This window comes from Diorhabda sublineata, chromosome 6, assembly GCF_026230105.1.
Source record: "Diorhabda sublineata isolate icDioSubl1.1 chromosome 6, icDioSubl1.1, whole genome shotgun sequence".
NCBI classification, from domain to species: domain Eukaryota; kingdom Metazoa; phylum Arthropoda; class Insecta; order Coleoptera; family Chrysomelidae; genus Diorhabda; species Diorhabda sublineata.
Genome location: NC_079479.1, coordinates 11,877,934 through 11,904,682, shown reverse-complemented (window position 1 = coordinate 11,904,682; position 26,749 = coordinate 11,877,934). Strand labels below are relative to the sequence as shown.

Sequence of the window (26,749 nt, the reverse complement as noted above, 5' to 3'; positions counted from 1 at the left end):
GCAAAATGAACTGCAGTATGGCTGTTTTCAAAGGAGGTTTCTTGTTGGCTAACTAGAGTTTTATCTTCCTCCTCACAGAATCTACACTCTTCATTATCTGCTAGACCTAAATAGCTAGTGAAGAGATATGCATTTGTTGAAGTCCAAATACTTTTTGTACGAGAATCAAAGTTGGAAAGAAATTTTTTGGAACGATTAAACCCGGAAAGGCTGCGCCAGAGTACTTCTCTTTCGATTTCCTTCTTATGCAACTTATTTTTTACAGATCCATTGTTCTGCACCTCAAAAAGTATCCGAGCAAATATAAGGCATTTGTATGCTCTTTTTTATCTGCTTTATTTCATTTAATCTCCTTGTGACCATTAACCTAAACTAGAGAGACTGTATTGTTCCATCAAGTTTTCTTTTGCTCCCTCACCTCAGCTCTGATTATATGGGCGCTCAGCTCAACATTTTTTCCAAATAAACTGATCTTGAACTGTTTATTATTCAATAATGTTTCAAAGTAGACTTATTAACTGCACATAGTTATATAATATATTTAATAAAATAATACATTGTTATCAACAATACAATTGTATATGAAAATACTGTAAAGAAATAAGCATATTTTTTATAAATGCTGACAAAAATAACGGACTTGTAAGAGAAATAAAGGCTGAAAAAAATTAATATATTTTACATATCAGTCTGATGTTAAAATTGACTTTAATATACATTAAAAGCTCTTAATAATTTCATATTTCTAAGCATTTTATGGAAGGATTAAATGTTCATTTTGCTCTTATTTCTCTTTTTTACATACATTCAAATAACAACATCTGACTAGTTTTTACTTATTTAGGAACAATCCACGATCTCCATGCTAAAAGATCATCCCCTTTAAGATCTTCCTTGGTTAAAGTTTTGCCTTGTGCCAATAGTTCAGCGAACTGGGACACTACAGGATCCATTCCACAAGAGCTTGTGGACACAACAACACCATCTTTTATATAAAAAGCAACAAATTTGAATCCAGACACATCACCATGATAGATAATTTCATCATAATCGCCATGACCAGCATACCTGGAACAAGGTTTTAATTATCAATTATTTAGTACATAACTAATTAAAGTGATCAAAAATGATAAATTTTATCCACTTCACTTATCAAATATGTGTTTAATGTGTCCTAAATAGAAACAGTAAACATGAACTAATACTGATAAAAATCTTAATAACTATAGTTACCAATTAATATAGTGAAAATGTTACTGAAAATATTATAGAGTACTAGCAATACCCGTCGCGGATTCGCCCGCGGTTAATTGAACCTCGCGTAATATAGGGATAATTCAATGAGATAAGACTTATGTATTCTATGCATTAATTCAATTTGGAAGTGTTAGAAAGAAAAGATCAAATAGATTCCTGCCACTTTCAAAGATTTATCTTTTGATTTATTTATAATCATAGCAAAACAGATTCTTAATAGGGAATTGCATTCTTTTAAATTGAAAAGGGTAGTCTGAAGGTATAAGGGGTATGCGTGGTATAAAGACTGATTCGCCTCTGGCACATCCAGTTATAATTGTAGCCTCGACTAAGTTTTTATGAAGAGCGTTGCGCAGTTTAGGAGGATTGAGATTTCGTAACAACATTATCGGTGTTCCAACCTTTAGAATAAGTCTATGTGCCAGGAAACCTGAAGGATTGAGCGTGTTTGCATTATCAACTTGTAACACAGAATCTATAGATCGAAACTCCATGCATTCTCCATCAAATGAATTTAACCCTTTTTAAAGAAATCAAAAACAGATTTCCAAAAACGCAGACATTAGTTTTTAGATATTCACACGGGACCCATTTCTAAAAAAGAATCGCTTTAATATCTCATTTCGTCATGAAGAATTGCTAAATATATGATTCCGTAATAAAAACTTTTTTTCAACTCAAGAAATTTCGCAAAATCATTGAATTAAATTTTAGTTTTTAAAAATATTAAAATAAAGTATGTAACTCATACATATATCTTCTACATCATGGAAATTTAGAAAGATCTCTCAGATTAGATACTGTATTTGTCTATAAAAAAAATATGAAATTTTGTCAGCTAGAGTTCGATCATTATTATATCTTAATAATTCTACTTATTAATTAATATGAACAGAAAAACAGCTACACAGTACTCAATTGATTATAATATATCGTTACAATATTGGGTAATTTATTTTTAATGAAGATAAATACAAGTTTTCCTTGAGTTTAGCCCTTTCAAATTAATTATAACCATTGTATGAGAATTTTTATGATCACCTAAGCATACAATAAGAAATTTAAAGATTAAATTTAGGAAACAATGAAAGTTAAATACCAAGTTAATACGTAAACGACAAACTCCTAATTATTCAGAAGGCTGACACATAGATGGCGCTATTGGTATTAATATATATGTTTTTCAGTTAGTTCTAACCTTCAAAAGATACGTGTATAAATTTTATAGCTGTTGTACTATTAGTTTGTTAGTGATACAATGCCGGTCATTAAATAGCGACAATCTTATCTTTACAAAAATTGATAAGAGATCTTCACCGAGAACGTTCGACGACACAGATAAATTGTATTTAGTGTGTGAAATTATTTTCCAGGTTTTCAGTGATAACTGATAAAATAAACTTTATGTTAATTTAAAAGAAAGTATTAAATTACTGGTGATATACATTTGATAAGGTTGATAAATGAAATCCACTTCTAATAGCGATTTGTTGTTTTTTAGGAAATACAATGGAATGGATACAGATAAAGAGGTTTTCAGTATAAAATTCATTTTTATCAATTTCGGAGTAAGTATTATACTGACACATTACTCGGATGCACTTAACAGTGAATATGCGAGCGCAAATAGGTGGCAGCAGCGATGCACAGATATTGCTACAAATTGGCGAGGGCAGATACCCGGAAGATGGTAAAATCGTTTTGCATGTCAGTTTACGCCGTAGGGTTGAGTCATTATCAAACCTCATTTTCGTTGTTTATGGCAATTAAATTCAAACTCCTCACGCAAACTCTTGACTTTGCGAAAGAACCATATTGACTCCTCGGAACGATTGAGATGTCGATATGAACAACGCTTGCAAATTATTGAATTTTACTATCAAAATTCGTGCTCGGTTAAGAGAGTGCATCGCGCACTTCCAATTTATGGGCAGTTTGGTCGGCCTACTGAAGGAACTATTCGGAAGCTTGTGACTACATTTAGAACCCAGTTTACACTATTGGACATTAAACCACCAACACGCAAACGAACAGTGAGGACCGAAGAAAATATTGCGGCTGTGTTACTGATAACTGTGAAATGTCGATTCGCAGCGATTAGGTTTCTGTAAGTCCACTATGCGGAAAATTTTTCGAAAGGATTTGGGTGTAAAACCTCATAAAATACGGCTGGTGCAAGAATTGAAGCCACACAATCTCCCACAACGTTTAACATTTGGTAAATGGGCGCTGGCAAAATTGGAGGGTGATCCATTTTTTTATCGAAAAATTGTGTTCAGCGACCAAGCTCATTTCTGGTTGAATGGATACTTCAACAAGCAAAATTGCCGCATCTGGAGTGAAGACCAGTCAGAAGCATTGCAAGAGTTACCAATGCATCCCAAAAAAGTCATTGTTTGGTGTCGATTATGGGCCGGAGGCATCATCGTACTTCTTCAAAAGCGACGATGGCCGGAACGTTGCTGTGAAAGGATAGCGCTACCATGTGATGATTGACGATTTTTTTTTGCTGAAAATGGAAGATTCCTGACATGTGGTTTCAACAAGACGGTACCACATGCCACACGGCACGCGAAACAATGGCCAAATTGAGAGGCACCTTCAGTGAACAATTCATCTCACGATTGGGGCCCGTCAATTGGGCGTCTAGATCGTGTGATTTAACGCATTTACATATACTTGAACAAAGTTGAAGGAGAATCTGTTGAGTATGTTTCCATAAACCGAGTTAAGGAGCAAGACGACTCGACGAATTACCCAGTGGAATTTTTAAATTCTTTGAGCGCGCCTGGCCTTCCTTCGCACATTATTCATTTGAAAAGAGAAATTCAAATTATATTATTGCGGAACATAAGTCCACCCAAACTTTGTAATGGAACAAGACTTAAATTATAGTTATCTCAGCGTAACGTAATAGATGGGGAAATTTTGACAGGATGTGGCACCGGCGAGCGGGTGTTCATACCAAGAACCCCTCTCATACCAAACAACTTTCCATTTCATTTTAAACGAGTCCGATTCCCGGTTAGTTTTTGTTATACAATGACTATCAACAAAGCACAAGGTCAGACTCTACGCGTTTCAGGGGTGGATTTTGATGTAAGCTGCTTCTCACACGGTCAACTATACGTTGCTCTCTCTCGAGTGTGTGAAACAAATAAATTATCTGTATACATCCCGAGAAACCAAACGTCCAACGTTGTATATAAAGAGGCATTGTAAATACTTATCAAATAACTATTTTTATCCTTGGTAATACATAAATAATAAGAGTTTATAAAAATAAACACTTATATACGTGAAGCTAGTTAATAATAAAAAGATATCCAATATGCGATAAACTTACCTAATACCCTTTCCGTAAAGCATAGTCCAGAAATAAGGCACGGCTTTTAGAGGAGTTTTCTTATCCAATAAATTCAATCCTGCTATTCTTCCATGATAATGAGCTAAAGGATAATGTCCTATAGAAGCTTTCTGATTATTGTGTGACCATACAGGAGCATAAGCTATATCACCACCAACTAAAACATCAGGAATATTAGTTTGTAGGTATTCATCAGTTTCTATGGAACCATCAGGACGGATTTCGATGCCGGATTCTTTCAAAAATTCTGTAGCGAGGGTACTGCCTACCCCCATTATTACAATATCAGCATTCAGTGTCGAACCTAAAATATATTTGAAAAATCTTATCTTGTGGAGTCTTTAAGTTTGTCATTATTGAAATACAATTTTTATTACTATTATTAGGTAAATCTATATTATACTACATAATTATTTTAACTTTTTAATCTTCCAAGTTAATTAGAATTGAATATTAGAAGTAATGAAATAAATAAAAATTGTCTTTATTTTGAGTGGCTACTAAAATTATTTTAAAGCAAGAGCAACAGATAAAATAACCGTCTAGAAGAATGGTAGAAAAGATTACTGATGAAAACAAACACTAGAAAACTAACTTATTTAATCTTTAATGGAATTAAGCTGCAAACTTCTTTTATATGAATCTTATATTTCATCAAAGTGGTTTATTTCTTCCTTGAGCTATTACAGGTTTTTGTTAATAGTACTTTGTTTTAATTTTCTTTGTATTTATCAGTGTTATGCCTGATTATTTACTCTTATCATCTCAACGTTTTTCCATTCCTTCCTTAGTCTTTTTATCTTCTTCATTACAGTGGAACATATGCTTGATGTTTCCAGTACTTTTATTTACATATAATATTGTTAGGAACTCATCCACTGACATAGACCGCGAAGCTGGTCCTTTTGTATAATGTGAATAGTATGCGGAGGGCAGTTTACAGAAGTACCATTCACATTGCGGCGGCACTTTTTATATAGTTTCATAACTTATTTAAAGGATGTTGAGGCCGTTTTAATGAAATCAATTTCTAAGAAGGCCTTTTAGTTCGTTTACATTCTACAATAAAATAAAAATGTATAAAACCCTAATAAGACTAGTAGAGGAAGAACTAAAAAAAACTAAAGAAAGATAATGAGAACTAAAACAGGCCCAAACATAACACAGGAAGGAAAAAGAAGTGCAAAGAAAAACGAAGAAATAGAGAGAGAACTGGGAAAGGAGAATACAGTGAGATAAATAAAAGCATAATTTAGTGTATTTAGGGTGTGTATAAAAAAGAAAAACTTTGAATTGTTTTTTAACATTCGTCCTCTTTACTTTTTGTATATAGATAATAAAGGAAGCACACAAGACCTGCAAATCTGAAAGTGTTATGAATATTAACGTCTGATCATGTTACAATAGATGGAGGCTGAAGCTTGTGTACCAGAGGATACCAGTACTGTACTTTGTATGATTTGTGGAAAGTTAATTATCGATTTTGTCTTTGCTATGATTGTTTTTATTCAGACAATCAACAATATTTGTTTCTAAATTCAAAAATTTTATCTTTGTTTTTTACAGAAACCTACGCATAACAGGAATATTATCAATACACGATAAGGGATCAGAAGTTAATTTTTTTGATAACTAGAACCTTCAGTATATTGAAAATTATTCACATGGAGTAAATAAACAGAACAATTTAAACTCCAAGTTCTTCATTTTCTCACATGTTATTTCGACTAACGCCAATTTTGAAACTGTTTATCAAAATTTTTTCAAATAAAACTCGATATTGTATGGAAATATTACCATCTTTTAAAACAACCTCTGTTACATTTCCTTTGCCATCATCTCTAATTTCCGTTATTGTGTTTTTCGTTATGAAGTGTACGCCTTTTTCTTCGAATAACTTCATGAATGCTTTTCCAACTTCAGGACCCAAAAGCGGTTGGAAGGGTAGTTCTCCCCTAAATATTACTGTTACTTTTTTAGATTTATTTTGACAATAATTGGCGCCCTCCATAGCTATAAAGCTGCTACCCAAAACTACTACTTCTTTATCTTCTGACAGTTGAGAAAGTGTGTATCTAGAAACATATAATTGGTATTAGAAAAAAAAATGTTTTATTTCATTATATTATTAGTATTTCGTGGTAAACTGCACGACAAAATTTATATTTTCAAATATTTCATTCCTAAACAGGTGATTCCAAAAAATATCATAAACTACAGGGTGGCGCAATATAACGTGCATATTGCATCAAATTTTTTCCCGAGGTAAACGGTGCGTGGGTGGGGAGAGCTTAGCGTGGTTGGATAGTTGCACTTGTGGAGTTTTAGTCAATTTGACGGAAAGCGACGCGCTTTTTGTGTTCGTACGGTCGTTCAAGAACGTCTAGGACCACAGAAAATATTAATAGGGTGAAGGAGTCAGTACGAGAAAATCCGCATATGTCTATTCGGAAGCGATCGGCGGCTTTAAACTTGTCGCGAAGAAGTTTACAGCGAATTTTGCAGTTGGATCTTAAGATGCATCCTTATAAGCTCCAATTAACACAGAACTTAGAAGATACCGACTTTTGAGCAAGGTTGGTATTTGCTGAAGAAATGCTTAGTCGATTTTCCACTTTTGACAACATCCCTTTTACAGATGAGACTCATTTTCATTTAAATAGGTTCGTAAATCGATAAAATCGAAATCCAAAAATGAAACACAAAAACCACTGCATAGTCCGAAAGCAATGGTACGGGCAGCAATCTCAAACAAAGGAATTATTGGCCCTTTCTTCTTTGTAGATTCACGAGGATGAAACATCACCGTTAACACCGACCGCTATGTTGCCATGTGAAAGGCATATTTGACTTCAGAACTTGCAAGATCAAGAATAGCAAATACGAGAACTTGGTTCCAACAAGACGAAGCGACCTGTCACACATCAAATGACTCTATGGCGGCTGTGAGACAGATGTTTCCTGGAAGACTAATTTCCAAATGAGGTGTTATTCCTTGGCCCCCACGTAACCCTGACTTGACGCCTTTTGATTTTCTTTTGTGGGGACACCTTAAACATAAAGTCTACATGAACAATCCGAGGGACATCAGGCAGCTAAAAGAAAATATCCGCCAAGAAATAGCAGCAATCATTCCAGATTTATTGACAAGAGTTTTCACAAATTTGCGTTCGCGTTTAGATGAATGCCGTCTTCGAGATTGCAGTCGTTTAGATGGTGTTATTTTTAAAAAATAAACTTCATTGATTTACCTAATCAACATATCTTTTATTTCAACAATTATGTATTTATTTTTTTAGCCTATACTTAATTGCGTTCTATTGCTCCACCCCGTAGTTACTGTAAATATAAAAAAAAGTGCTTAACTTTAATAATGTTTTTTCCATATTTACAGTAGTTAATTTAATGAGATTTTCAACAGAAAAACGGTATAAGGTGGTAGTCTATTACTTAATTTTGAAAACAGGAAATAGATCACTTCAAAAATTTGAAAATCTACAAGTTCTCTTATTATTTTCTTGTATATTACAACAATTTGACCGCTACTTTTACAACTATTTCAATATAGTTGAATCAAAACATCATAGCTTTTATTTAAAGTTTTTTGTATATGATAATAATAGAGATAACAAGAAATTGGTAATTTATAATGAATAATATGGAAGATAATTATCTAGATTAAGTTACACCCCTCCGATTTCGTTAAAATTTTAGTATGTTATAGAGAAAATTATGCTGAAAAATTTGATGCATATATGTAAAGCGCGGAAATCATCCCTTCACATAGTTTTTCAACTTTGAAGTTCCAGAAAAATAAAAATAATTTCATAGTTTAGCTTCGCAAGTCTTCATTACCTAATGATGTATCATAAAATTTGCAGAGAATTTAGTCTAGTTTGCTTACATACGACTATCGGTAGTAAATTTATCAATATTTGTTTTTTTTTGTCCATGAAAAAGATAAAATTCTATGAATTTATGTGTATAGTGGTTAGGTTAGGTTAGACATTAGGTTAGATTTCCGCGCTTTACATATATACATCAAATTTTTCAGCATAATTTTCTCTATAACATACTAAAATTTTAACGAAATCGGAGGGGTGTAACCTAATCTAGATAATTACCACACGGTACATTCGGCGAATACGAGAAATGCATTAAAAAAACAATATTTTTTAAACAATTTTTTACAAAACAGAAAAAATTGGATAGGGGCGTAAGTCGCGTATGAATGTGAGTCTACAGCGTATAGGTAGAGTGCCAAGAGGCATTGAAAGAAGCTTCAAGCTTCAGGTAAGCATTAGGAAACTGTAGCTATACGAAGAATTGGACCAATGGAACATGAAATAAATTTTGTACGGACCCATTTCAATCTCCATATGAGGAGACTGATCGTCTAAATTTAAAAAAACTAAATCTAACATCCACTAAAAGAAAACAGTTAAAAGTACTAGTGGCGATATCAAGAAGAACAAAGGAAAGGATCCACATGATGAAACAAACGACGAAGGAAGTATAATGTATCGTACCACCCTTAATGGAAGATGATGGAAAAAGAGGTAATTCCACGAGACCCTGATGTATTATTAGACAGGTTACTGGATTGCATTGTTCTGGAACAATTGGGTTTTGCCAAGAGTGTGTGAAATAAGATAAACTTTAGATAAAGTTCGACTGAAGTTGTATCATTCTAAACAAGAGGTCTATCAAAGAAAAGTAGGGCAACTTGGATACAAACTTACTTAGCGTCATCGACGTTTCTCAGAACGATAACATTTTTCAAATCTGAACCAGGAATTTTCAATTTTTTAGCATTAGATCCTGTTGCTATATAAAGTTTATCGTATTTTAACGTTTTTCCATTACTCAAAATAACATTATGGTCGTCAGTTTTGACAGCAGTAGCTTCAACACCTTTAACAACATCAATATTGTGCGTTTTGTAAAACGTCTCATCTCTTAATATTGATTTTTCGATATCAAAGTCCATAGATTTGCTGACTTTAACCTGAAAATAGAAAATAAATCTTTATTATAACAATCCTCTCGTCTATATACAGTTATAAAATAAAAGGATAAGAAAATATTCAAGAAGCAAGTGAGTGACATGGAAGTTAGAGGGTGAAATTTATAAGATAGAAATATTTTCAAAAAATTCATTAACACGTTGAGCCCCAACAAAAAATTAATTAACTTTTCCCTGGACCCAAAATTTTTTTTTGTGTTTTCACCTTCCATATGAGGTAGGAAGGAGAAAAAGTAGTAAAAATTTATTTGAAATAATGATGTTGTTGTGCGGGCCGACTCTGGACCCGGAGGAAAGTTTACCGCTAAAACATTCCCCAGGGCCCAGAGCGTGATGTATTGATGCTTTTTACATAGCATGCTGATGAGGCAGTAAGTATTGACAGACAATTATCAGTGGTTGCCTAGTGAAGAAAGAAGGATTAAATTACAAAGTAAGAAGAGATCGTGTAGGATGAAGTAGAAAAAAAAATATTGTAAAATCATAAGTGAAAAAGTGAGTTAAAGAGTTAACAAACGTAAAGGTAGCAAAAATTAAAAATATCAATGTTGAAAAAACAAAAAAAAATGAAAACTAAGGTTTTTTGTTTCAAGGATCCAAGACGATCCAACCAACCTGTGAAACACATTTAAATACGTTCCCTTGGGTCGTGGAGAAGGTTAGAAATAAAATATGTCGTGCGGTTCATAGAACCGCTCTGGCCTATGGACTGCACCGGTGCTCAACCTGTTAAATAGGAGGTTTTGGAGCTCCGTAACCAGACAGAAAGTAATATAGAGCAGAGGTGTCAAACTCAATTTTGCAGAGGGCCGTATATTGAATTTTGAATTCGTAGGTGGGCCAGATTGAAAATAAAAAAAAATGAATTGAATTATTATAACATTTTATTCATTAAATTATATAAGTGTATAATATACGGTTGTTAAAAATCATATTAAAGTTATGCAAGATGGTAGGATCGAGGATCCAGATACTTGTTTTTGACAAGCTCATTGATGTCAGGTATCATATTCGTTGTAGTCATTTTAAGAATTGATTGGAGATGTTCATTCGTAAGTTTTGTGCGATGTTTGTTCTTATTTATTTTCATGGCACACATAAATAGGTACTATCAAACGCACAGAGAATGCGTGCTGCTTGCTTTTTTCATTCCAGGTAATTATCCAAAATCTTAAATAAATTGTGTACAAAATATAACAGCATTAATCACATTAAATTTTCCTTTTAAAATACTGTCCGATTGAAGATCTATCAACTTCATTTACTGGTACCAATGAAGCTTCAAAATTGAATGAATAGTTAAAAATTGGGAATTCCATTTCATTCATTTTGTGAAAGTCTTCAAAACGATTGTTGAATTTCGTAAACAAATTTTGCAAAGTGACCCGCGAGACGTATCTTTGACATGACTGATATAGAGAAATAATTTCCTTTGTTTTTTGATTAATCAAAATTCTTAATTCGTAATCCCAACATATTTTTTTGAATGCAGACTTGGATTCGTTTCTTAACATTCAAATCACTTATTTCATTGTGAGTTCTATGACATACAAGAGAAAGTTCACATTTGAAAAAAGAATTTTAAGAAAAGTAAAGAGTTTATTCAAAATAGGTTTGTTCCATATTAAAATACATTGCTTGGGAGTTTATTTCTTTAAAATAACATCGTCCAAATACCTATGACGGTTCGGCAGGCATTCTCCGTGATGGCCGTCATTGCTTGACAGATATTTTCTTTCAATAATGCCAGAGAAGTCGGTTTGTAAGCGTAAACTTTAGACTTGACCAACTCCGTAGGCAAAAGTCCATAGGTGTTAAATAAGGACTTCGTGGGGACCAACTTATGTCACCTCTCCTGGAGATCCATTTACCAGGAAACGAACTCGTGCTAAAGATCTATTTGATGTGTGTGCAGATGCTCCGTCATGCTGGAACTATGTTCTTTGGTTATAACCTTTAATATTTTGCATTTCAGGCTTGAAGAAGTCGTCTAACATCTACACATAACGCTCTGAATTCAGTTTATAGTTCAGAAATAAGATGTTGATGAACGTTGAAAAGCATTCAATCATCTGGTTTACGAAATCAAGCCTCTGACCAGAATCCTGAGGCTTCAATTTTTGCACCAACTGAATTTGTGCACCCCAAATCTTTGTGCGAATAATTATAATGTATGCACATTTAAAGCAACAGCTCGCTTCCGAATAGACAGTTCAGGCTCGTGGCGAACAGACCGAGGAACAATGACTACGTTTTCGATCGTTCTAAAATAACTTGGACGTCTGGATTTTGGTTTATCCGGTATCTTCAAACTTCTCTCCAATCAGTAGAGCGCCTGGCATATTATTTAAGTGACGAATATTTTCTACACGCTACACTCGCCGAATTATCGTTTTTGTAAAACTCACGCACGTACGATGCACAGTCCTATTCCGAAAAATGCTCCATAACGAATAAATTCCCAAGAACAAGGTTATCCATTGACATATATCCGCGCCTCTCCGAGTAGCTGCGATGACGCAATAAACAATACAAAGGTGAACTTTCTTTTGAGACACCCTGTATATTAAGTCGACAGTTTTTTATTGCGATAAGACACCAAATCGAAGCCTAGTTTTGGCGCTATTTGATATAGCTCCGATATATTGGTGCGAAGGTTATTCCTCTATGTATCTGGCCTTCGTTAAGTTGTTGTTAAGAGATGGGGGGTTAAAATTCTTCATAGAGGGTTCCGTAGAGCAGGTTCCACTTAATACAGTTCATAAATTGCAACATAAATTAATTTGTTCAACAAAAATTTATTTTTTTAACAATTACCATGTTTAAACGGATGGATGGCGTTTCGTTAGAGCGACAAAGATAGTCGAAATTAGATTGCTTCTACGATAAACTAAAAAAAGAGACAGATGCCCAGGGCATGACATCAAACTGTTTTTGGAACATTTCCATTCATGTAGGTTAAGAAAAGATAAGATATTGGAGTCTTGTACTTCAACGTTAGACCTCATTGTAAGCAGCACACCTACCTTTTTAAACTTAAAAGAATTCACAAGGCTACTCTGGCTACTCCCAGATAATAGAGCTGCCAATGGATTTGAAAACGTGTTTATGATCTCAAAATATATAAACAAGCTCCTCAAGTTGAGGATAGAGGAGCAAATGTCGACTTAGCTCATTACCTAATGAGAATTTATCGCCGCTGAAACGAAGAAGACAAAAGAAAGAGAAGAGACACTCCGGAAATTGAAGAATAGATGGAGCAGTGAAACCAAAGGACGATGAACTTACATGTTAATTAGAAGCATGAATAACTGGGCAAAAAGGAGTCATGATGAAGTAAGTATTACCCGCGCAGTTCCTAATATCATATAAATATTTCCAGAGCTTAATGGAGTGTACGTCTTTTTGGAAGAAAGAAGGCTTTTCCATAATAGGCGGGAGGATTTACACAGACTCAGAAAATAATTGAAAAGAATAATGAGATCTTTGACCCTGTAACACATTTGTTCTTATCGTACAAAAGGGCAAGGTAGTCAACAGGAAATAGGGAGAAAATTAGAAAACTCCCAAGACAAAGCCATCGAACAAGACTTGATAGAGCAGTCTGTAGGTAAAGTCTAAAATTAATTAGTAAAAGTGAGAAAACTAGAGTAGAGCAAGAGAAGGGGACTACCCGAAGTAATTATTGTACAAGTGCTCCTGATGGTCCTTAATGAGGAAATGAGATTAGTTGGTAGGCCCGGTGTTGTGTTATATAGGAGTCTAGAATTATTCTGAGTTACACCTCGTAGTTCGCACCTCTCTTCGTAAAAAAACCTATTTATATTCTCATTCCATAACGACAATTAGAAATCATAAATCAATTAACAATGCATCAATTCACAATGAGTTATAACTATAAAAAAATGAACGCATGGAGCATTAATAGTTATTTAACGAAGTGTATCGATAAACAAACAAGATTATTCTAGGATTGCCTATACCATAGGTTCAGTTGCATATAATAAAATCGTTGATTAACGGAAAATTCTTCATCAATAGGGGTGATTAATTAACAATTATAAGTGCATTAAAATATATCATAAATGAACGTAAATAATACATTAAAATTCGAATTCATTTCAATAGAAAATAATGCAGAATCGGAGTTAGCTTCAAAAAAAAATAATGCGAATAATTGTTAAAAAGAAATTTAACCTTGATAATGCAATTATGCCTTTTTATTAAACTACAGCCCTTTGGTGTTCACGCAATCTTCATCTGATACTGTTAATGCGTGCTTTATAGGAATAGAGGAAGAAATATAAATAATTCCATGGGACGCAGCTCTTTCCAAATAATATTATTACGAACTCGTCCACGACATGGACCGTGTAGCCGGTCATGTCCGGTTATTATGGAAGACTCTTAAGTTCGACGAATGCGTCTAGTCTCGGAAACCGTTTGATATTGTTTTTTCTACACGTTTTTGTATTCAGCGACGATTTGTTTAGATTCTTGTTTAGAACCAATATCTAGGAAGGTATTTTTATTTATTTGTTTGTTCAATATCTAGAATTATTCGAGAAATTCTTTTTGGTATAAATAATTGTTTTGTTTATGAGATTATAAGTCTAGTTTAGTGAATAATGACTAGTTTATAATAGTTATTCTTATTTTATAAATAAATTAAGTATGAAACGTGTATATAAAACTACCGTTAAAATAAATTGCAAATAAGAAAAACAGTACAATATCTACGTAACTTTTCCTCGGTTCATTCAATTGTTTGTGTAAAAAAACATGTTAAATGAACACTCGAAATATTTTCATCCCATTTACCCAACAACGGAAACAACTTTAGCTACTAAAATATTTTACTACTTACTCTGTCATAAGGTAAAACCGTTCATTCATAATCGAAAAGGAAAACTTACAGATTATTATCCATATTAAAAAATAATATCTTGATAAGTAATATATATTATTGAATGATTAACAAAATAACGAAAATATTCAAAATTGCAAGCTGCCGTATGTTCAATTTCTACAAAAATATCCTTGAAACGGCAAATTTCCTTATTAATTAATCACTGATAGACGATTGCTATAGCAATTTTGCTTTTTTATTAAACTAAAGCACTTTCCTAATAATATTATTACCAATTCGTCCACGACATGGACCGTGTAGCCGGTCATGTCCGGTTATTATGGAACAGTCTTAAGTTTGACGAATGCGTCTAGTCTCGGAAACCGTTTAAAATTGTTTTTTCTACACGTTTTTGTATTCAGTGACGATTTGTTTAGATTCTTGTTTAGAACCAATATCTAGGAAGGTCTTTTTATATATTTGTTTGTTCAATTTCTAGAATTATTCGAGAAATTCTTTTTGGTATAAATATTAGTTTGTTTATGAGCTAATAAGTTAGTAAATAATTTGATGTCATTCACAACACATCGGAATTGATAAGTGAACGGTGTGTTTAAATATATTAATATGTTGAGTATTGGAGAAGTGTGTAGTATTAAGTGTTAGTGTCTAGTTAAGAATAGTTATTGTTATTTTATAAATAAATTAAGTAAGAAACTTGTATATAAAACCACCGTTTAAATAAATTAAAAATGAGAAAAACAGTACAATATTTACGTAACTTTCAATTGTTTGTGTAAAAAAATCATGTTAAATTAACACTCGAAATATTTTCCCCCCATTTACCCAACACCGGAAACATTTTTAGCAACTAAAAATAATTTATTACTTACTCTGTCATAAGGTAAAACCTTTTCTTTACAAACAAATGATATTTGGCCAGTAAATCCTTCTTGCCGAAGTGTTTCCACACAAGTAGCTCCAGATGGACCTCCTCCGATAACAACAATGTGTCGATCATCCTTCAAATCCCTCTTCGCCATTTCTTTGGTCCTTTTATTCGAGCTCAACTCAGATTTTCTTGCTCTAACTTTAACTTTGTCGTTTTCTATGGTAACTTTATAGCAAGGTAACGAATCTAATCCTGGAAAATCTTCTATATCACCTGTTAGGATATTGAAGCAAGCACCATGCCATTGACAACGCACTCTTCCATCCCCTAAGGCACTGGATACCAAAGGAGCGCCGTAATGGGTACATTTTGCTCCTATGGCACTTATTACACCTTTTTGTTTAACCAACAGTACTTTTCTGTCATTTAAATCCACCGCCTTTAATTCATTTTCTTGTAAATCATTAACATTGCATACTACACCCTCTACATATTCTTCTGAAGAATCCTTATTGCCTGGAAACAAATGATACATTGGTAAATATTTAACTATACAATTTAACAAAGTAAACATATTTGGAAGGATTTCGGAATTATTTTTTATACTGTATACATATTAACCTTCTTTTAAGAAGTCAATATACACAAACCAACAAAATCGATAGTCTGGCAGCGCACAAAACTTTGATTGATTATGTCACGTGTTAATTTTTTAGTACAACAAACATAACAACGATTAAATTATTTTTATGCACTTTACGAAATAATTAGAACATTGATTGACTTTCTGTTCAGTATTTATAACATTTCAACTTCATTTTACTAGTTAAAATGTATTTCAAAATGTCAAAGAAGAATAATATCAAATTTCAACTCTACACACCAATTGGTGGGAATACTTGCAAACCATCCAAAAAACAATCTTCTAGAAGTTTCGCAAAATACGCCATCACCTCTTCATTTGGATGAAATAACTTTCTAACAAGACATGTTCTAAAGTTAGGTAACAAAAAGTAATCGGAGGGAGCCAGATCAGGTGAATAAGGCAATAAATGATTGATGGATCAAAACTCTTTTCTCAAGTTCTACATCAAAATGGGTTAGTATAATCGTAAACTACTATAACCATGACCTTATTAGTACAAAACCAAATGTAGTGGAGAGAAAGGGAATAGCAGATTGGATAAAGTAAATGTGAATAAACCCTTTGTATGACACGAACCCTAATGAAAAATTCGTTATAGGACAATATAGGAAACTCTAGAGAAGTAGATAGGAAAAAAATCAGTTACTAGATAAGTCATGTTAAAGATACAGGCCGCTTCCGGCTGCTGGGCCGTATCAATAAGGCCCGCGAACGCTATGTGTTACAGAAAGAAGAATCATGTTTTTTAGAGCTCTTAGACTTCAATCGATTCCTGTACGGATGTTTTAAATACTCGTACTCTCTAGTCTACTGATGTGTATAAGTCATTTCAAGGACAGCGCGTGAGTCAGTAGAGTCGAGTAATCGAAGCGATACGGTTGGAGAAGGATTTTAATTGTACTACGAAGTAGTGATTGTGAAGGTATTGTGCATTTGTATGTGTCGTGCACGTGCGATATCCATAATTGTTGTATCGAGTTCCATAATTGTTACAATTTTAGCATAATGTCACAAAGTTTATAGTGAGTACTGAGTTCTTCGGTCTTAATGGGAAATTGCATATTTTTTCATAGAATGGTGAAGAGGTTTTAGAGAGGTGTTTTATTTGAATAGACACTATGATACGAATCATAAGTCCAAATTCCATTGTTACAATGAAAAAATAAGAATAGACACATTATGATTTTTAAAATCTAAACTTCAAGGTCAACAAACGATGTTTGATGATTTTATTAAAGACTGAATGTTGAAAGTTGCTTTTTTTTGATAAGAGGCATTAACAGTCACTTTGAAATAACTGAAGAACTATTAAAGTGGTTACATCGACAGGTACTACAACTTCGGGCGTTGTAACTAAATTAAAACAGAAAACGTCAGGGAATTTTGTGGGATTTCCCTGTATAATTCATCAGGAATCATTAGCATCCAAAAATTTGAAAATAGACCATGTCATGCAACCTATAATTAAAATTATAAATTTTATAAGGACCAGAGGACTAAATCACCGACCTAAAAGTTTTCTGATGTACCTCATTTCACCGAAGTTCGTTGGCTCAATCGAGGATTAGTTTTAGAAACATTTTTTGCATTACGGGCTTTCATGTTAGAAAAAGGCCATCCAACTGATTATGACAATAGCGGGTTGATTGTGCCTTTTTGGTAAATATAAATAAACACTTGACTGATCTGAATATAAAGTTACAGGGTAAAAATCTGAATTCTGAATCGGAATTCATCAATCGTTTAGAAGACTTTCACAAAATGAATGAAATGGAATTCCCAATTTCGAACCATCCATTCAATTTTGAAGTTTCACAGGCACCAGTTCATTTGCGAATGGAGTTGATAGATCTTCAATCGGACAGTATTTTGAAAGAAAAATTCTATGAGATAGAGTCAAAAAAAAGTACTAAAATGTAAATTGGTAAATAATGGCATTAACAAATCGATATCAGCTAAAGCGTGTTTGGACAAATTGTTTATGCACCTCGTTACGCCTACGCTCCGAAATAATATACGAATCGGAACCAATACTATTTTAAACAGATGTTCAGGTATATGAAGAAGAGAGAGTCGAGATGCCGACCAAGAAAAGATGCGGTGTTTCCAAGCAGGGAACTGACAGGAAGACCAAGTACCTTTGTCCATCGTGTGACAGACCGATGTGCGATTAACATCGATCATATATATGCACTGATTGTGCCGGACATGAATAATTTTTCAACTCTAAATGTGTATATAATATGATACGAATAAAAAAATAATTTTTCAGTTTGAAAAACTTTTAATACTTTATTTCACACGTCAAAACTCATTTACCTCATTTCGTACGTTTCGTTAAAACTGACAAATTCAGTCTTCTAAATAAATATACTTTTTGAAAGCCACGTTGCACAACTATTTGTTACTTGAAACTATACTATTTCTCGAGTACAGCCCTGATTTTTTTTTAACTTATCCCTAAAATTGAAATTTTAAGAATTTCCGAAAAAAATTTTTGTTAACTAATTGAAAAAACACACTGATTATGAAGAGGATGTCCTGTTTTTTTGCGTCCGGTCATTTTAGCCCCATGTGACCAATGCGTTATTTTTAGGAGGTGTGACCAATACGGGTTAAAGTAGAAAAATCAACAATTTAAAAAAATATATCTTCATAAATCTAGCATTTGAGTAAATTTTTAATTAGACAATTTTGAGTATAAAAAAAAATTGGGAGATGATTAGCTCGGTTCCAAGTATCTCTAAAATGGATCGAAAGTTGCTAAACGGGCTGATACGATCTTCCAAATCTAATTCCTAAAGAAAATATCTTGTAAACTATTTTGTAACGTTGGACATTTATAATAAAATATGGCACGAGTACGATTTACGAGTAAATCGAACCAAAATAAGTCGAAAACGTAAAATAAAATTTTTCGATATCTCGCTTCCTCTTCGAGATATCGATACTTGAAGTTGGAAAAATTTATTTTTATTTAATATTTGTAAATATCAAACTAACCTAACTTTCGCGTGGTACACTTTGAGTGGAAAAATTTCAAAAATTGTCTTCGCGTGAGGATTATTTTAGTCTTATTTTATTATTAGTTCTTTTTCTTATGAGTGGCTTCGCCCCCTAGAACTCCAGGGGCGGGGCCCCTGGACTGCATAAAGGCCACAGGGCGCGAGAAAAGGGTGAGTTTAGAGAGGGGAAATTGGGGGCAGATAAATTCGGAGCGGGTAGATTTGGAACTATTTTTTAGTCATTTTTCTTATTCGGTTAATTTTGTCGTTAAAATAGGATAATTGATGCAAAAATAATTGCTAGAGAACTTTTTTTAGGATAATTGTGAAATACTACAGTAGTCTGGCTTTTCAATTATAAAACAAACGAAAATAAATAACTTTTGAAAGCATTAGAACGTACTTTTTGCTCGAAAGAGGATATTTTTACATTAAATTACTAATTAAATCTTTAAACTATCATTAAACATTTTTTCTATTTTATAAATAATGGAAAACAACCGACAATTCTTTATAAAAAAAATCAAATTATTCATGTATTTATTGTATGTTAAGTTATATTCATCACAGAGTGATGAAAGTTATCAAAAATTTCTCAATTTGCTATAAAAATCTGTTTTTTGTATATAACTTTGGAATATCAAGGTGAATAATATAAAAATTAATTAAAATTTTTTGTGTTTATTGAATTACAAGATTCATATTAAATTTGAGGTGATACAATATTAATTTGAAACGAAGTATTGAACTCCATCTGTTCAATAAAGCGAATTTTAGACTAACGTTTGTTACTTATAGAAAATTATTACGCACAACTGATCACAATAATGTAGCTCATATATGAAAAAATTATACAGTTGAGTCGAAAACTGACTCAAATATGAAAAGAAACGGATATTGAGCAATCACTTATCCAAAAATAGTATAAAAACCCAATTTTTCCATGTAATTCATTAGTAAATTAGACGAAACTATAGATTTACCTAACGGAAATTTGTCTTAAAATGTTCTACTCCCCTACATAGAATGTATTACCTGTATGTCAATCTTATATTCAGGTAAAAATTCTTTAGCTAGAGGATCGACAGGGTCGGTAGACTTTTGTGATGAAAATACTGGATTACCCGTCTTAGCAACTTTAGATTATTGTCTAATTAAAAAATACTCGAAAGCCAGATTTGTGAAGATACATTTTTTTAAATAAAAATTTGCAATTTTTATAAAACAGTGGATATTGTTGCAACAGCGCTAACCCTACCAGAAATTGATTTTTTCACTTTAAATATATTAAATAACATACAGAAAAAGTTTCAGTCTTGTGAAAGAACCTTAGTCGAAGTAGCGACCCGCTTTATTAGTAAATTTTATCAAGGATATTTAAATTGAGGCCGCCTAACCAACAAATTCCCTACATTGAAGTTCAGTACATAAACTAATTCAATAGTGTCAATATTTCGATGCAAAAATGGCCTAATCTCAGTTTCCCATGTAACTAGTAGATAGCGCAACTAAATATCTTTTTCCATAGCAGTAACATCTTGTGACAAAAACGCAAAAGTGACCAAATCTGGTTAATAAGCCATTTTTGCACACTAGCAACTTTGTAATTTGGTGGGATAGGTTGACAGTGAATCAACCGCAAATAGTTATCGGCAGATTTGAATTTGAGTATTTTGTATTCTCTTTACGCTGAAAGAGTTGAAAATCTAGCATAGAGTTCATTTTTAGCAAAGTATTTAATGAATAATTTAACTTGAGTTTTCATCCCCCTGTAACAGATTCATACAAAAAGTGTCATGCATTTAATATTAAAATTAAAGCGGCTGATAATGATGAAAAAACAAAACTTGACCAAGAAAGAAACTTGCATTTGCTCAAGGCAAATACTGCAAGAGAATACTTAAAAAAAGATCTAGAAATCTATAAAAATAATGAAGATGTATATGTAATTTGCTTAGAAACACTTCTAACCCCTGTTATTAGCACAGAAATATGTTATTACAAGCTCAACTCTGGACATACTGCTTAGGTGTTTATAATATGAAAAATTAAGAAGTGTACATGTTTTTGTGGTATGAAACTTTAACATCCAGAGGTTCCCAAGAAATAGCTTCCGGTCTATCTTATAATGTACTCGGATCAATGTGGAGGGCCAAATAGGAATATCAAGATGGCTTTTTTCTCTAAGTTTATTATTTCCAGTTCTACTGAATATGGTATTTATAATTGACCACAAATTTTTTGTGAGCGGATATTCATACGTGTCATGCGATCAGGATTTTGGTTTAGTGGAAAAACAGAAACGGTTCTTTAAAAATATCTATGTGCCTGAAGACTGGAAGCAAGTTATTCAAGCGGCTAGAAAGAGTAAACCATTCAAAGTAATTTCTGACAAAATATTTATTTTTTTCTTGCAAATCTATAGAAAAAAATAATACGAATCGTAAACTATGTGGAGATAAAGACAAAGTTGAATGATTAAAGATGCAATGACTAATGTTTTGTGAAGTGCATTCTTTTAAATATTCTAATAATAATGATGATGTTCTTTTTTGTGAATGTGACCTTAAAAAGAGGAATTATGTTATCATTGAATATCTTGAACTTTTATATCCTACCACTCACTCAATCAGTGAAAAGAAAAAGAAATATTCAATAGAGTTATTGTCTTGCATACCCCCAATTCATCATAATTTTTACAGCAATTTCACATCTTCAACAGCTAATAATGAGATTTTCATTGACAACATCGATGACCAAAATAATTAATTGTTTTTTTTTAATTTTTATTGTTGTATGGTGTAATACAAAATGAAGATATTAATGGTAATATTGATTTTTATTCCTGGCCAAAATGCCCTAACCTTATAAATTCATATCAGAAAAATCATAAACCATAATAGAAAATGCCCCAACTCACAATAAGTAAAAAATATTACACTTTTTATTTGTAAAATAATTCTATCTTAGAAGTAAAGTAGCTAAAACAATAAAAAACTAAAAACAAAATAAATTTTCATTGAAATTTAAATCTGACATAAAATATTTAAAAGATGGTATTTTATGAATATTAATGTTTCCACATCATTATCTTTGGTTTAGGCAACTTCTGCGCATGCGGCCTCAATTAATATCTAAGTAGTATCATTGAAAAATTCTGTGGCTGATGACTTGCTTCCACACACACACTGTTCGTGAGCTTGCTCTATTCGCTTCATTCTTTTTCACTTTAAATAATTACATCAAAATAGTTATCTCTGTCAATGAATTCCCTCCCTCCGACAGGAAAGAATTCAAGTAGGACAATTTCAAATTTAATTTATTATTGCAACATGTGTCCCAGATACGAGGTTTTTGAGTTTTTATTAATCCTATAAGTTCCCTGTCGGTGTCTATTCTTCTATACTTCTTGTGCTCGGGATGTAAACAATTGTCTCTTTTTGAAAAGACATTTCTTGCTTGCTCGATGCCTGATCTTATTTCTATATCTGGGTCTATATCTTTTGTTATCCCAGATATTTAAATTTCTCGACATTTTTGATGATGCCACCATTTACGTTGATAGACATGGGAGGATGGTTGGATATTTTGGAAACAATCATGGTTTTGGTTTATTGATGTTAAGTCCATAATCTTTTCCTATAATTTTTATGCGATTTAAGGGTGCTTGGAGATCCGGTTCAAGTTTTTCAAAGATCATATATTAACATAAAATGATCATTCTCATAAATGAGACTAAAAGCTTTTTATGAATATAAGCATTACCATTATCCCATTTTATTTATGACTATAACAATACTCAATTAGATGTAAGTCAATTAGTTTTTCCACAATTTGAAAGGTTAATTTCAGCAATTTTTACCTTTATCTAATTTCTCAGAAGATCGAAATGTAAAGGCTGAAAGGAAAAAACTTCTAATTCTTCTCCAAAACCACTGAATAAACGTTACAATACATGATTCATTAGTCACTGTTGGCATATTGATATTATTAGAAAATTAATATGTCAACAACTTCTTATCCTAAAATAGAAGTATATGATTAAGCATACTTTCAATTGATAGTTAAAGTCATCAGATTTAATGAGTCAACAATAATATTAATAAATTATTATAACTACAACCAAAAAAATAAAATATAAAAACCAATATCAAAAGAGAAACCTTTGTTGAAGAGAAAAAAGATGCAAACTGAGGTTTTATACAAAAACTGACAAGTAAGTTTGTTCTACAATCTTCAATTATCACATAAATTGTAACCATATGATGAGGAAGTTATTTTTTTCCTAAAACTGCACATAATTTACTAAATATGTATCTAATACATATTGTGTAGACAAAGGTAAACTATTTGACTCAATCACTCATCAGTTCTATGATTAATTAAATAAGTGAGGAATATACTTGAAATTCATTGAACAAACTCCATTAAATAGAGGCTTCAATATGTAGGTAGAGTATGACCAAACCCTTTTATTTATCACAATATAATTTGTAAAATATCCTCTCCTTATAGACAAATCATAGCTCCATTTCACAAAATATCTTGTCGATATTTGTAATGTACAATCAGTTCGTCTTCTCTCTCAGTTAACTCATCTCACCCAGTCTATACTACTGCAACAACAACTCATTGAGTTGTAGCAATGGTGATTACCTTCAATTACATAGATCAACATCTCTTAAATACTGACTTGTAAATACTTGTACTAACAAAGATTTATTCCAAAAATCTAATACCATACCTACCGAATAGGATTGTGTTTATGGACCCCCTGTCATACTGAGAGGAACATTATACAGAAGATAAACTTGTTCAAACTGTTGCAATCCTTCTTGATATACATATACAAATAGAGAATTGAGTATAATAACCATTTGTACACATACAATCAACAGATCAACACAAAACTGTGAGTGTGAAGATAGTAATTGTGCAAACTATTTTATTAGTGCTCATTGTATCAGCCGAATAAAGATCTAGTAAAATAAGACAAGTGATTTGAGAAAAATACAGCCCTCAAAATCACATGTCACACATGAATTGAAAAACAATCTTAAAAAATATGTTACCTTGCCTCTGATGTAAGTTGAAAAAACTATTTCAATTTTTTAAATTGTTATTATTATTATACATGTGTATGAATTCCACTTACTACCTCAAGGATAGAACTAGCTAATCAGTTTTCAAATTTTACTTTATTTTTATATAAAACTAATCAATCTACTCATTTTTAACAAAAAGTAGAAACTTCATTATCATAATTGAAGTTTTATTATATTTACAACTATATTCCATTCCATAAAAACATTGAAAATGAAAAACAAGATATTACAATCATTTAGACCAATATTGGATAAAAGATATGAATAACGAAAATATTTTACGTATCTCAAAAAATCAAATACCTAGGTACTACATTATTATTCAGGAGAACAATTTGATTGATATAAAATTACCAATTACCTTACGTTCATCGAGACTAAATTATTCAAAACTGGAATAATTTTTTATTGGAACTAATATTTATGCATTTAGTAATTATTTTGAACAATGCTACGAATTTGATTGTTTAAGTATTACAAGGTTATGTTTACGTACGGTGTGAATACGAACCTGTTCAGCTAAATGGGAAATCTGCGTGTAAATCACGATTTAAATTAACTTTTAAAATTTGCTTACCAACTTACTTAAATCTCTTATTTACTTGGATATATCGTTTATTCACTTAGTGAATTTAGGAAAAAAATTTTGGAAATAAATAGATCACATAATTATATTTTAATTGGTCTCCACCCATAAAATTGACTCATCAAGGTCTTTAAGTACATTATATTATTGAAAATTCCATTCATAATTCGTAAAAATATTAATTAGTTTTTAGTATTAAACTTCCGAAATGAATATTCAAATGTTTGTTTTGATGTTAATTGATTCTTGTAAATTGCTAACAAAAGCTCACCTGTACTATTTATAGTTAATTTTGAAGTCGAACAACCCATTTTTAGAGAACAAGAACGTAAATATCGAAACTACCAACACATCCGTCGTCACCGATTTGTTGTGTTTGACTGATTTGTAGATCTTATACATTCTAAAAAAATTGCCTCCAGCATTTCCGAATTTATTTATAAGATTAAGCATATCTGCTGAACAAGGTTGTTGTATCTTAGATAATACAGTATATAGATGTGATTACGTGAATACTAATTCAAATTAGTTTATAATTTTTTTTAAACAAAAAACACTTTACACAAAATTAAAGTGTCGATCTACACGACAATTTAGTTTAGATAGAAATCTTTTACCTATGATTAAGCAGTTCCAGTAATTTTCTGTATATTGTAAAAATAGAAATGTTTTTAAGCGCTAATAGGTTTTTATATTTTCAAAATACTTTGTCGATGCAATCCCAATTACTGTGGTATTTTAATTTCAGATAAACAAAACTGAATTTAGTTACAAACTATTAGCACATTTTAAAGGTTGAGATTTAAAACTTTATTAAGCTCCTTAAGCTTTAAAGCGTGCTATTAGGTCGTTGGTTGCTATACAAACAATATTTCGTTTTCTTACAAAAAAACATTCCTTTTCTTGGACTTTTTTGAACATATGGCGGCTTTGTGAACACGTGCATTTTGGAATAAATATTTTATTTCGCGTGGACTAGGGTAAAATTTAATTCAATGTAGATTCCCGTCAATTTATGGTCACATTTTTTAAAAAACTGAAGAAAACTAGGTTTTGATGAAAGTCTACAATCGATATTTGTGGTTGTAGTAGGCGCCATATGACCACGGATGTCAGGGTGATACAACGTGAGATGTATATATGAGGACGCTTCCATATTAGAAAATGCGCCACTAGGAAAACGGGATGTAGATGAGTGATGATGGCAAGAAGTACCATCCGTGGACCGGTTTCGCCCTATTCGACTACATAACGACATACCTTTTCGTTTGAAATTTTAATACGAATTTAAAACGATACGATTTCTACTTTTGATAAGATCCATATCAACGTCATAAAGGATCAATATTAAAATAATTGTTTTTCATTCGATAAAGTGTCATAATTTCTATTTTGATAATCTTGAAAATATACAGAAGTCATACTTTAATCCATCTATAAAAACTTAAGACACACCTTGTATATAAAGACAGGTTAAATAGGTATGTTAAGATTAAAATGCTTTATTCCAATATCTAGCATGCTAAATGAGGTCAGATAATCACGAGGAAATCTCTTGACTAAGTTCAAAGGTTTTAAATTGATAACGTGTCTCTGGTGATAGACAGGTCAGTCCCTGTATCAATTTTCAGAATATCTAGATAAGGTAAAGGCTGACAAAGACTAATTAGTTCTTTCTTAGCTTTTCCATTTCTTCAAGAATTATGTATGGCTACTAAATAATTAAGAAAGTAATTATAGACTCTAAAATGCTTCATAAAAAAGAATGACCAGGTGAGGAAACACACTACCCAAACTTTCAAATGAAAATCAATTAAATGCACGGATGATTCAAAAATCACTGCAGAAATTGGTACCAAATCCTCAGGCTTCTGTCCAAGAGCCTTACAGGCGTTAATACTTAAATATTTGACAGGGATTTATCCTGATAACCAAAAAGCTATCAAAGTACTGAGCTTCCACATCATTCAAGCTAGGAAGAGAAAAAGAAAACTTGATATAACCAAGAATGATAAT

General features: G+C 32.1%; 1 protein-coding gene across 8 annotated transcripts; it reads right to left on the bottom strand.

Moving 5' to 3' along the window:
• Nucleotides 1-514: 514 nt before the first annotated feature.
• LOC130444898 (apoptosis-inducing factor 3-like) lies at nt 515-25,354 on the bottom strand. Of its 8 annotated transcripts, none has more exons than XM_056780256.1 (7): nt 25,005-25,148; nt 22,905-23,064; nt 15,393-15,907; nt 9,367-9,632; nt 6,422-6,699; nt 4,604-4,928; nt 515-1,068 (listed from the first exon to the last, which is right to left on the bottom strand). In XM_056780256.1, exons 2-7 carry the CDS (start codon nt 23,020-23,022, stop codon nt 837-839), a joined length of 1,734 nt encoding a protein of 577 aa, XP_056636234.1. In that variant the 5' UTR covers nt 23,023-23,064; nt 25,005-25,148; the 3' UTR covers nt 515-836. The 8 variants fall into 8 exon arrangements, with proteins under 8 accessions (XP_056636234.1, XP_056636236.1, XP_056636233.1 ...); XM_056780258.1 differs by having other exon boundaries at nt 24,725-25,011; XM_056780255.1 differs by having other exon boundaries at nt 24,733-25,011.
• Nucleotides 25,355-26,749: the final 1,395 nt, after the last annotated feature.